This window comes from Prosopis cineraria, unplaced genomic scaffold (assembly GCF_029017545.1).
Source record: "Prosopis cineraria cultivar Desert tree isolate PC_DT_omini unplaced genomic scaffold, ASM2901754v1 PC3, whole genome shotgun sequence".
NCBI classification, from domain to species: Eukaryota; Viridiplantae; Streptophyta; class Magnoliopsida; order Fabales; family Fabaceae; genus Prosopis; species Prosopis cineraria.
Genome location: NW_026555334.1, coordinates 3761974 through 3775126, shown reverse-complemented (window position 1 = coordinate 3775126; position 13153 = coordinate 3761974). Strand labels below are relative to the sequence as shown.

Here is a 13153-nt window from a genome sequence, read left to right as displayed (position 1 = left end):
GATTGCTTTACACTCCTCCTTACGATCCCTTTTAGGCTTTGGAATAGTGTCACTAGATAGATTGCTTCTTGACATAGCATTCATTTGTGAAGCCAATTGCCCCATTTACACTATGAGATTCTTTATTATGGTATCATAAAGAGTAAGAGTTGCCTTAGTTTCAACTCTTGCAAACTCTTGATTACTCAAGATTTGTGCTAATACCTTTTCCATTCTAGACTCCTCTTCCTTAATCGGCATTGGCTTTGGTGGAGCTTGAAAACCTGGAGGGTGAATTGGCTTGACATTAGAGGATGAAGGTTAATTTAAAGAATTCCCTTGACTCTATGAAAAATTAGGATGATTCCTCCATCCTGAGTTGTATGTTTAAGAGTAAGGGTTGTGAGGGTTTTGAAGCTTGCCCATATAGTTGACAGACTTAGTGGTCATATAAAGAGGACATTGATCGGACATGTGAATATCATTACATTGATTGCACACAGTTAGAATGGCTTAGATAGCATGCACATTATGAGAATTTTCCCTTTGCATTTAAGATTCCAACACATTAAAATTCTTGTTCATTGCATTCAAGATGGCTATAATTTGGGAAGAAAAATTATCTTTAACACTAGTCACCATTGATGTATTCCTTCTATCTATGTTTTGAGTGTTTTTTGCAGACAATTGATCTAAGAGGCAAAAAATTGCATTGACAGGCACATTCTGATATCTCCCATTTGTGATAGAATCAACCATAGCCTTAGAAGATGGATTCAGATAGTTACAAAAAATTTAAAATACTACCCATTTATCCACCCCATGATTAGGGCATTTCTTCATCAACATCTTGTATCTCTCCCAAGCTGTATAGAGATGCTCATCTGAATATTGCTTAAAGCTAAGAAATTCATCTCTTGCTTCCACTATTTTATCATCAGAGAAGAATCGAGCTCTAAACTTGTTCTCAAGATCCTCCCATGAACCAATAGAACCTTTGGGAAGATTGTTGAACCATTCTTTAGCCTTGTCTTGTAGAGAAATTGGAAATAACCACAAGCGCAAGACATCTTTAGGCACCCCATTTTGTTTGAAAGAATCACATACTTCCACAAAAGACATCAAGTGCTTGTTAGCATCTTCATTGAATAGAACATGAAACACACCATTCATTTGAAGCATTGTGATCATGGTGGGCTTGATCTCAAAAGTATGTGCTTGAAACTCTGGCATTCGAATATAAGATTGAGTACCCCTTAAATTCCAGTTAGCAAAGTCATTGATTGAGGCGGTGTCATACTGGTCTTCTACTATGTTTCAAGTTGAGTTTTAGGAGTTCTTTTAGAATTAGGAGACTCAGTTTCTTCAAAGATTGTTAATCCTTCAAGTATAACTTCCAATCCTTCTGGGCCTATGGCTTGCATATGCCAAATGGGTACCTGAAGAAGAAAACAACCAAAAAAGTATCAAACTAAAACAAAAACACTAAACAAAGACAAAATAAAAATTTAGAACTAATATCTACAAAGCTCAAGTGGAATCTACTATCACTAATCTAAGGTTGATCAAAATATTTTCAAAAGCAAATCACTGGCAATGGTGCCAAAAACTTATTGCTCACTGCAAATGCACATGTCGTAGCAAGTAATATAATGAAAGTAAAGTATCGTTCTCTCGAGGATTTGTTCAAAAACAATAATCAAGCAAAAGACTAAGCAAATTCGATCAAGTTGAGCTACACATAGTTAAGTGAAAATGATTTTGCAAATGAAACTAACACTAGAAAATAAAGAAAATGAATGATTCACAAACTTCAAACCAAAATTGAGACCTAGGATTATTTATCACCCTTATATTTTATAACACCAAAATCACCTCCTTTCATAAATGCTTTTAATGAAAATAAGTGCTAACCTAGGGTTCTAAAAATATTTGGACAAGCTTTCTCAAGTCATGAACAAATGTTTAGTTAAATTAATTGCTCAATCTCTTGTTACAATTAATAAAACTCAATTTTAAACACCAACTCTAATATGGCTATGCAAAGCTAGCAAGTATATCTCTGTCTTACTAGCAAAACCATCCATTCAACATGCAAATATCAAGTTCTTACACAATTTTACCCAAGTTCTACACTCAACCTAACCCTCTCAAGCATCAATTAAATGAACCCAACATCTAAATGGTGGCCAATCACTTACAAGCATTAAGGAAAGAGTAAAATAAACACATATATATCATTAATCATAAAAAGAGAGGAGAAATATAGTGTTAATCCATACAAGGGTTCCAAATAATCCTAGAACAAAGGGTTTAGCTACTCATAATCATCCACAAGCTACAAATATATAAAATAAGTAGACCCATTTCAGATTACAAGAGAAGAAAGGGAGGAGGAATAGAAAAACCGAAGAAAATGAGCTCTAAATGTCTTCAAGGCTTCAATCTCTTGATCCCAACTCTTTTAATACCCAAACCCTAGCACAACCAAGCTCCAAATGTGTTTAAAAGTCTGAAGAATACGTTTTGGGTCAAGCTCTCAGCATATATATGTCCTAGCCAACCAATTTCTAATAAATAAAACGCAGCGTTTTTCTGACAGTGGCAAAAGTCGCAAACGAAAGTCACGACTTTGGCAGTTTTGCACTGTTTTTGCAGGTAACGAAAATCATTGATTTTGTGCTTGATTTCTTCATCCAAAAGCCTTCTAAAAACATTCACAAAGCTCCAGAAATGCTTCTAATCAAAATTTCAACTAAAATAACATGAAATTAGGCTAAAAATATCAAATTAAAGCTAAGAATACAAACCCAAAACAAAATGCACATTTTCCTAATTTGGGCAATAAAAACATACACAATTGAGCCAAAATGGATTAGAATTTAAGAAAAATGTGATGAAATAACATGAAATTCTAGAGGTTAACAGTAATCCTACATTATTTATATATATCTTCCTCGTCTGCCTTTCATTTTCACGTGTGAACTAATGTTCATTTTTCTAACTGTTACTCTATCTTTCTTTCTTAACTGCCTCCTTGATTCTTCTCTGGCTATTTTAGTACTCGAATTGATTTACCCATCTCTTTTAATCTACTTATTGTCCCTCAGTTCACTCAAATTTCATCTCTTTCTTTAACCTAAATATGTCTCTTCTCTCAAAATCTTTGTGATGGCAAGAACAAATATGACTGGAAAGAGAACCAGTGAGGAGGTAATAAGGAAGAGGAAAGTCACTGAAGCTCTGATTAGAGAAAGAAGTAAATCACCTTCTCGATCATCTAAGAGACTCAAAACTCCAAGAAAATCCAAGGAGCCTACTTCAACATCAGAGCCTGCATCGACTGATTAATAAGAAAAAGCTTTGATCAAACTCGGTAGAGAATTATCTCAAGATTGTAGCAACGTGCCTCCAAGTGAAGTTTCAGAGGCAAGTATCCAAGAAGGAAAGCTTCTTAGCTTCGATCATCAGATAAGACTCAACTAGTACTTCTCTGCTATGGTGGTCACAAGTCATTATACCAAATATGATTCTTTTATCAAAACTCATAATTTTGATATAGATGAATATTTGAATGACTATAAAGGCTTCTTGGAGCTTGATCTCTGTTACTCAGTTGATATTGTGAAGGCCTTCTATGCTAGCTTTGGATGAGATAAAAATAAGAAGACTTATAAGGCTAATGTTCAAGGGTGTCCAATGTACTTCACTCCAAAGAGTTTAGGACACATACTTGGTCTTGAAGTAAGGGGTCTGAAACTTTAAAAGTTTGATCATGCCAACTAAAGGAATGCTCCTAGATAACACATGAATGAAGAGAAATATAAGGCTACCATGATGACAGAAGATGTGCAAGAAGAAGCTTTAAAGCCTGGATTCATCTTCAAACCAACTTCATTCCTATTCAAGCACCAAATGCTAGCATGTGTTGTGGAAAGATTCTTTGTTAACAAAAGGACTTCCTTTAACACTTTCACTGAGTTCAAGACTCAGTTCTTGACAAGGTTGATTAAGAAGCAAAAGATCAATATCTGTCACTATATATTGACTAAGATGTTACATGCCTCTAAGGTTGACACCAAGAGAAAGAAGGAATAGAAGAAGGATAGAAATCTTTATTTTGCATCTGTTGTTTCTGCTATCCTTAAAAGATCTCATATCAAATACACTGAAGGAGCAGTACTGGAGCTAAAAGAATTTAAGAATACTGCTCTCTACAAAATGAAATTCAAGCTGGAAGGGAACAATTTTGTTCCAAAAGAGGAGAAGAGCTCGTTGATCCTATTGTAGCAAGGAAGAAAAGAAAATACCTAAGAGACTACTACTAGAACATTTAAAGCTGCTGGAGCATTTTCATCTTAGCCTTTACCTCAAATGCTCACTCCACCTAACATGTCAAGTGCTTTTCTTTACAAAATCCTCAATGGAATTAAAGGAAAGCTTGATCAAGCAGTGATGCATCTCAAGAATGACATTAATATGATGCTATATTTAAATGACAAGTTGGATAGAATCATGGATCACCTTAGAATTTTTGAGGCACAAGGAGGAATTATCAAACAAGAAGATGAGGCTAGTCCTTTAAAGTTTAGAGAAGGTTTGATTCACATAGTGGATTCATCTTTAACCTCCAAAATCCTTCTAACCCACCTCACTCTCCATTCTAAATGCTCTTGCTTGTTGACCCTTTCTCTCAACAGCAAGAAAATCTTCTTTCTCAAAAGGACCAAAGGTCATCCATCCACCTTTACCTATAAAACGAACCTCTGGATTCGGCTCAACCTATTGACTCCCAACTAGAATATCAAAGCCATCAAGATACCTTAAAGCTTATTCATTCTTTTGATGGCATGCCACTCCCTCATATTCCCTCTCCACTAAAATACTCAGACATAGCTAAAACTATAGAAACACTATCTTTTGAAGAGCTCTTTGAAGACATTGATGATATGAGTCTTACCAAGCTTGTTGGTAAACTCACTCAAAATGTTAGAGAGCCTGCCACACCTTCATCTATACAAATGCCAATGACTTTCCCTGCCTTTTCCTCTGCTCAATCAGTAACCAAAATATTTGAAAAGAAATCAATCCCTAAACACAGACAAACCAAAACCTTCCCTTTGCCAAACTATTGAGAAACCCATTATTGAAGAACCTGAGGATCAAGGGCCTAAAGATCAACCTCGACAACATCAAGCTTCTTTACCTCCTAAAGGACAAGTTGAAAATGTTGATCAAGAGTTGTCTCCATCCTCTCCTCAAGCTACTGATGGCTCAACTAAAGCATTGGATCCCATTCCACCTATGAATCCAAATGATTCTTCTACATGGGCAATAGTTCTGTCAACTCCTACCTTCAACCCAGATTCTCTATCTGATAGAGAAATTTTGGAAGCCCATCTTAGATATCGTGTTTCCTCTCTCTTGGGAAGGCCTACATTTTTTTGATAATGCTAAAAGGGGAGAAGATATATAGAGAGTAGGCTAAGCTTAAGGGAAAGCTGTATGAATTAAGCCTTAGGAAGAAATCTTTTTGTGTAGCTCTTTAATCATTAATAATATGTCTTGTTATGAATTGTAATATATTTGTTATCAATGAAATTTTCATGTTTGTAATTCATGTGTTCAATTTCTTTACTTCGAGTTAAATAATTCTGTACTTTCAAAACTTTTATCTTAAGGTTTTGTCATCATCAAAAAGAGAGAGATTGTTGGATCATGTATTTTGATGATTACAAAACCAAAAGAAGAAGTATTTGTTGTGTTGCAAACATAAAGAATCATGGATAAAGATAAAACCCCAAGAGCATGAAAAATCAAGAGAAGATGAAGAAGTTTTAGGATAAGTTATTTTTAAATTCTCTTAGATTCAATGTGAAAACTTAGAGAGCTTAGTCACCTTTTATAATCATAAAATGAATGCATCATATGTCCTATTTACATGCATTAAGACTCATCTAAGTGTGTTAAAGCTTGCAAACAATATCTTTCTTGCGTGTTGAATTTCATAGAAGCTATTGCATTGTGAGAGGCAGAATCACGCATGATTCTATAGGTCACTCATGAGTTTCTGCATATTAGGCACACTAACTACTAGATTACGCAAGTATGAAGAAGTGATTCACGCGTGATTAAGCTCTTGTGTTATGTGATGCGTCAAGCTTTGATTCTACATGCAAAACCATGCGTGAAAGCTTGTGTTGTCCATGTAAGTTTTAGCATCCATGCTTCATTGCATTGTGTCAAAGTGCAAAACCATGTGTGAAACTAATGGTAACCACACGTGATTTGTCACTTGTTGCACAATCATATTTTGCTTTATTGAGTCTCAAGTCTTCTCAAGCCAAGCTAAAATTGTTCACATGTATGATCATTGATTCACAAATCTATATCTCTTGATCATGCAAAATTTTGCTTAAGTTATGTGAAGTTCTACACATGAAAATACAAGTTTGTGCTTTATTTCTTGCAATTTCACGAGTGATAGCTTTCTGGTTCCACGTGAGTTTTATCACACAGAATGGCTTTGCATTCTGCCACCCATTTCGTGTGTGAGAGAGAAGAGGCTCTACGCGTGATTTGTCACACAGAACTAATGTTAGTTTCTTATGTACAAATGGCGCACTTGCAAATTTTAGCACTCTGATATGTGAGTATATCCATAAGTGCAAAACCAAGCAAAAGAGCAATAAGGTACCATGTGAGTTTTAGCACATAAAATTGAATGTGTATTCATTAGTGCAAAACCACGCGAGAAAGCAATATGGTACCATATGAGTTTTGGCACACATAACTAGATGATTGTTCAAGAGTATAAAACCATGCGTGAGCGGTCAAGATGTTCACACATAATTTATCACATATAGCTTTTTGGAACAATTCCAATGCAAATTCACGCATGATTGTACCAAACACTTACAAGAAAATGCATCAACGGATAGAATCACTGTTCCAACAATCTATCAACGTTCAAAAACTACATAAATGATTCATTTTGAACTAAAATGAGAGCTAATAATCCTTGAGTGAAAAAATTATCATTTTATACATTTAAAAAAGCTTTCAAATTATGCTTTTACATCTTACATTCATTAATTATTTTTGAAAAGAATTGTGAAAAGCTCTCCTAAGTTAATAAACTTTCAATTGTAATCTCATTTACTCTTTAGGAGAATTTTTTGCAAAGTCTTATCTTATTTTCTCAAAAAATTTGAAAAAAAAAATTTCAAGTGTTTGTAACAACTTGTTAGATTGTAGCAAGGTTTGTTGAGTGAATCAAGACAAGTTTAGTCTTGAGAGTTGTACTATGTAGTAAGCACCCATTGAAGCTTGTGAACTTAGTTAAAAATTTCAAGTGTGATCTTGAGGGCTGGACGTAGGCCAAGTTTGTGGCTGAACCAGTATAAATCTCATGTGTTTCATTTTCTTCCTTCACACTTCAATTCTTCACTCTTTTCAAGTTTTCAAAAGTTTTTAAGTGTCACCCAATTCACCCTCCTCTTGCATGCCAACCTATCCTAACATAAATGAGCTAGTAATAACAAAAGACTATTAAATTTTAATAATAATTAAAGATTAAATTTTTCACATGCAAAAAAAATTTATACATAATGGTTTCCGATATTACATCTTAGTCTTTTTATAACACATGGTCGCTCTTGTCTTGTAGGATTTTCATGTTAAGATTCTAATGATTTTGTAAAATTGGTGCAATTAGTGGGGTATTTAAATAAAAAGTTGGAGACTCCATAAAGGAGTCAAATGTTGTGGAGTTGTAGATTCTTCCCTTGAGGTCTTCCAAGTTCAAATGTATAATTATTGCAGTAGATTACAAATAACATTGGATCATCAAATAAAGATATAGATGACCCAAAATTGTTTAATGTTTAGAGAGCTAAGCTGGTGGGAACGAGTAAACAAGTTAGAAGATAGGGCCCCTTAGTCTTGTTCTACTTCATCTTTAACCACAGAAGATGGTTATATAAACAAATAGCCTCAACATTACCTACTTTGTCTACCTTGAGAAATATGTGGGCATGGCAAGTCTGCTAGAAGTGGAGTAGATTGAGGGACCATTGTGAAGCAGCATTCTCTTAACATGAGCAATATGTTACATTGGTCTTAGGCCTAGCAAACCCTTTGTTGATAATATGTTATTAGTATTTGCAAAGGGTTTTGAAGACTTAACTCCTACAAGTCTCCTATGTCTTCTTGAATTCATAAGATATTAAGGAATAAGGATGTCAATTGTAAATAATAATAATAATAATAATAATAATAATGAAAGTGAATACTTACTACAAAAATAGTTGTAGCAGTTCTTGAGTCGATCCATTATCAAGTTTGTCTCCAATACCATAGCATGTGCTTAGATGTGCAATTTAGTGGCTAGCTCTTGTGATATAGGGACCATATAATAGCATGTTCTCATTCTTCCAATGCATCAATAAAGTTTGCATGCCCTTTTTTCCAATTTAAGGATGGCAACATGAAGCTTCGCCAAATCTGCTCAGCACTACCAACTTCTATTTATTTTTTGTGCCATCATTAGTTGCAATTTTCATAATTCTTGTAGAATGATATTTTTTTCTAAGCTGATTGATAGTTGTCTGAAGCTTGTTAGTTTCACTGAGTATTTCAGTCACAACAAATATTTATTGATGGTTAAATTACACACAACTCCTCTAAATTTTAAATCATATATAAATAACCCCTTTAACCTTTAAAACTTAACAATAAATTTCCTTAAGCTTTCAAGTTTATACAAATAATCCCAAGCCATTACTTATATGCCTCCTTAAACTTTACTTTTGTAGGCATTTAAGCTCCCAAACTTTAATTGATATACAGGTAACCCTCCTGAATTTTAAATTATGTGTAGATAATTAATATATAAAATTAATCATATAAATATAAAAGTTCAAGGAGATTCATTGTAAAGTTTCCAAAGTTAAGAAAGTTATGCATACATGATTCAAAATTCAGGAGAATAATGTATAAATTAGCCTTTGTTAATTGCAAAAGAATACCATGATCTCATTCAATTTCAAAAGTTCGTGGTCCTGATTTGTCATTTGCAATATTTTATGGTCCTGATTTGTCATTTGCAATATTTTGTGGTCCTAATTTAGTGATTTTCCCTTGTTAAAATAATGATGTATCTTCATCTATATTGAGTTAATAACTTGCCTTGATTGGAAGGTTCAGAAAAATACTTAAAATTCAAGTTTTCTAAACACTTAATTTATCCCTTTTAAGTATTCTTGTCAGTTCTTCCAATTTTTGCACTCCTACCAATTTTTAATAAAGAGAAATATTTGCTGGAATGAGTGAAGCAAAAATAACCACCCAACCAAGTGCCAGCATATATTGGACAAAATAATTAATACATAATTTTGAAAGCTGCTCTATGAACAACATGGGTAAACAAAATTATCAATGTCTGAAAAACCTAAAATGAATGACATCACTGGCAAAAATAGAACCATAACCATAAGTTCTTTACCCAAAATACACACAAACACACGCCCATAACTACAGTCATGTTGAAGTCGATCAATTACATTTTTATCCATAAATAAAGATAATAATCATGAAACTATTTAGTTAGTGGGGAAATTGTAGAGAGGAGGGATCACAAAGTAGAAAATTTCCACTAGTTATAATTATAGAACTATAAGCGGAAAGAGTTGCTCTTTGAGCATAATTGTCCAGTCTACAGAGTTTAATGACAACAGATATTCAGTGTCCAGAGTAAGAGTTACGACAAGACAGATAAACCACAGAAACATACTACATTTCCCTCTGAAATCATACTTTCCTTGATACCCTAAACATATAAACATTTGAGAGGAGAACAATGACTTCGCTACCCTTATATCTGAACACCATAACTAAAGCGCCTTCTTACATTGATCACAAACAGACAGACAGACAAGTTTATCCTATAATCTGTACAAAGAGTTGAGAGCCAATATTTCTATGTGCAGTCATAATCACCTCTATCCAAAATGCAAGTATATTCACCAAGTACCAAAGCTGCAGCCAATGTGTTCCTGTGTGATGATTCGAAGACGATCTTGCATGACAGAGAAAGAAGGATATGGAGGGAAACACAGCCGGAAGAAGCAAGTGTGCGATGAAGGAAGGTGATCATTGTGTTCCTTGTTGTTGTAAATGTAGAGACGAGAAGACAAACCTTTGAAACCTTCCACGGGTAAATGTTTCAGAGATGTCCAAAAAAACAGAAGAACCTTCCTTTGCTCTGCTGACATTTTCCCAACAATCTGCTATGTCTCCCCCAAAAAGGCAAAACAGGTATCAATCATCTCAAAACTGAATAACGTTTGAATTAAACATTGCAACCAGACTCAACTAAAAAAAAAAGAAAAAAGAAAAAAAGAAATTGTAAACGGCATATATGTCAGCGCTATGGTGCTGCCCTTTTGGTAAACAAGGACAAGGCATTACAATGTGATGTCAGCATAGTATTTCACTATTGGAGATCGTCAGGGAAATATCTCTGTGGTTCCATGCGACGTTACAAGAGCTTTGAATTAATGAGAGGAGAATAAATAAAAGGATTTAGGTGCAAAAATACCCACAAAGTATTCTATGAAAAGTTGCTAGTACCCTTATCTGAAGTATGATACAATTTTTACACATCAACCATCATGAATCCGTCAAGTAACCATCATGAAATTAAACAGAAGTTAAACATCCGTCAAGTAACAGAAGTTAAACATCCGTCAAGTAACCATCATGAATCCCACATGTTTGCCACGTATGCATGGATTAGGGGAAAAAATATCCATCGTGCACTACACCATGGTGCAATTTTACCCAAAACCCTAAAACTCCATTCTAAAACAAAGACGTGTCAGCAAACATCGACAGTGAATGTCAAAAACTTCAAATTTTATTTGACCCAAAATGTAAATAAGGAAATATATGTGTTCAAATTTTTCTTAACCAACACAAACCCTAAGCATAATATTTTATTTTATCACACCTTACAGTCAAGAGTAGAGGGGAGTGACTTTGAGTTTGAACTAACTTGGGTAGCAGGGAGAGGAGAGTCAAGAGTTGGGATAGCTTTTAGGTGAGTTTTGAATAAAAATATACTCATGTGGCTATCATGTGCGACAAAATAAAAAGTCATGCCTAACGTTAATTTCAACCAATTAGGACAAATTTTAACATATATATATTTCTATGTATGCAATTCATATCAAATAAAATTTCAATGTTTCTAATATTTATGGTCAATGTTTTCTAACAAGAACATTTGTCACGAATGGGGGATTTTTGCACCATTTTTATAATTGACGAGCAAAATTGCATCATAGTATATTACTTCATGGATGGATATTTTTTCCCCAACCCATTTACATAACGGACATTAGGTCTCTATTGCAAATCTGAGATTTTTGCACTGTTTTATAGAGTTGATGGGTAAAATAGCACCATACTTGAGTTAAGGATGCCCATAACCCCTCACAAAATATTTTATGGCTATTTTTGCACTTTAACCCTAAATAAAATTACATCACCAAAGACGGAACTGGAAAATAAAATTAGAAAACAAACGGATAAAGATATTATAGTTTAAATTTTTTAACCAAGATAATGAATGAATGAATAACTTGCATACCTCCCAGAACCAAGTTATTTGTGGATCTGTCTCTTTATAGCCATTGTACTCAGTATGTGCCTTCCAATCTTCAACAGAAATGGTACTTTCACTCCCATGCAGCATCCAATCGAGATCCTCAAGATCTAGACTTCGAAAAAAGAACTGTTGGAGTCTGGGGTTGCAAAGAATATCAGCAAAACCTTGAGCAAAATGTGACACCTGCTCAGATATAGATGTTACAAAACGATCCTGTATAAGAAGATCAATATACTTCTCCCTGTTCTTGCTATTAACAACAAGGCTTTTCCCATCAGGGCAAAGCTCAACCACTTTCCTGGATCCCAATTCCTCAACCTCTCTAACAAAGGTCAGTCCTAAAGCATCTGAATCAATGACATCTGCATCCATCTCCAATATTTTCTTGCAGCTACGATACAAAGATGGATCAGCATCCCGTATATCTTCTAAAGTAATATAGTTTCCGGCCAATTGCATGAAAAACACACGATCCAAAACAATACCCACTTGTAGCCTATGCATTAAAGCTAATGCGATAACTCGACCAGAGAAGGTGAAGTAATCAAGGTGCAAAGGATGCACCTTAGATGCTGCAGGCATGTAGAAAGGATATAATAATAAATTTGATTGTCCAAAGAATGATAATCAATGACTACTGATACAACATATACATCAATATGGAAAAATGTTGAACACAGACTACAAATGAATAAATAAATAGGAGATCAAGTTCAAAGAGGAGCTACATCATTCCTCTTAGACACAAGTTCCCAAAGAATTGAAAATGGATCCAGAGAGTAAATGTTATCATTGGAAGAACTTTGAACGCAGGAATCTTAAACTACAAATTTCCCCAATGTCAAAGTTCATGTGAATAAGATTAAAGCTCCCAATAGAAACCACAAATTTTGATCTGACAATCATAAACTGACCCTAAGAGGCACGTGCGCTTGTATATATACATATTATGTTGCCCAAATGAGCTATTATTTATACCAAATTCCTAACTCACCGAAGTGGGGCACATGGAATCTCTACAGCATATAATGGGAGAAGTTGGTCCAAACCTCCATGCATTGCATCACATTTCCACTTTCACACCCCATCTAATGCAATTTGACTTTAAGCAAAGAAGGCAGGATATAGTCAGCCTCATTATCCTCTGCCCTACATTTCTTTCTCCTGACATATGCATGTTGAGGCTCATAATACTCCTCCTTGAAAATTCAACTTGTACTCAAGGCAAGAAGGAAATCGCTGAGCAATCAAATCATGTTCTACTAGTTGTATTAAGATTTCAAGACACGGGTGACCAGCTTGCTTGAGCTTTCACATGATATGTATGAAGATCCCAGTCAGCTGAAAGAAGCAAAGGGGTGGGCGGTCTGGATGGTATGTGCTCAAGCACAGAACAAAGGAGATATACATGAAGCATGGGATGTATTTTACATGATGTTGGCGCAACTCTAATTCATAAGCAACTTCTACCCACCATTATGATCAAGTTTGACGCCTATATTA

At 34.6% G+C, this 13153-nt stretch overlaps 1 protein-coding gene across 6 annotated transcripts in view; it reads right to left on the bottom strand.

Moving 5' to 3' along the window:
* The window catches only part of LOC129306853 (E3 ubiquitin-protein ligase UPL5), a 55633-nt gene that overhangs the window by 28991 nt on the left and 13489 nt on the right, over positions 1-13153 (bottom strand). For 3 of the 6 annotated variants that reach the window (XM_054947615.1, XM_054947614.1, XM_054947616.1), the window contains 2 exons: positions 11633-12222; positions 9622-10265 (listed from right to left, as the gene is read on the bottom strand). The exons of the other annotated variants lie outside the window; for them this stretch is intronic. In XM_054947615.1, the coding sequence (XP_054803590.1) occupies positions 10002-10265; positions 11633-12222 (854 nt within the window). In that variant the 3' untranslated portion in view covers positions 9622-10001. Of the gene's footprint in view, positions 1-9621; positions 10266-11632; positions 12223-13153 lie in introns of those variants that run through there. 6 annotated transcript variants of the gene reach the window in all.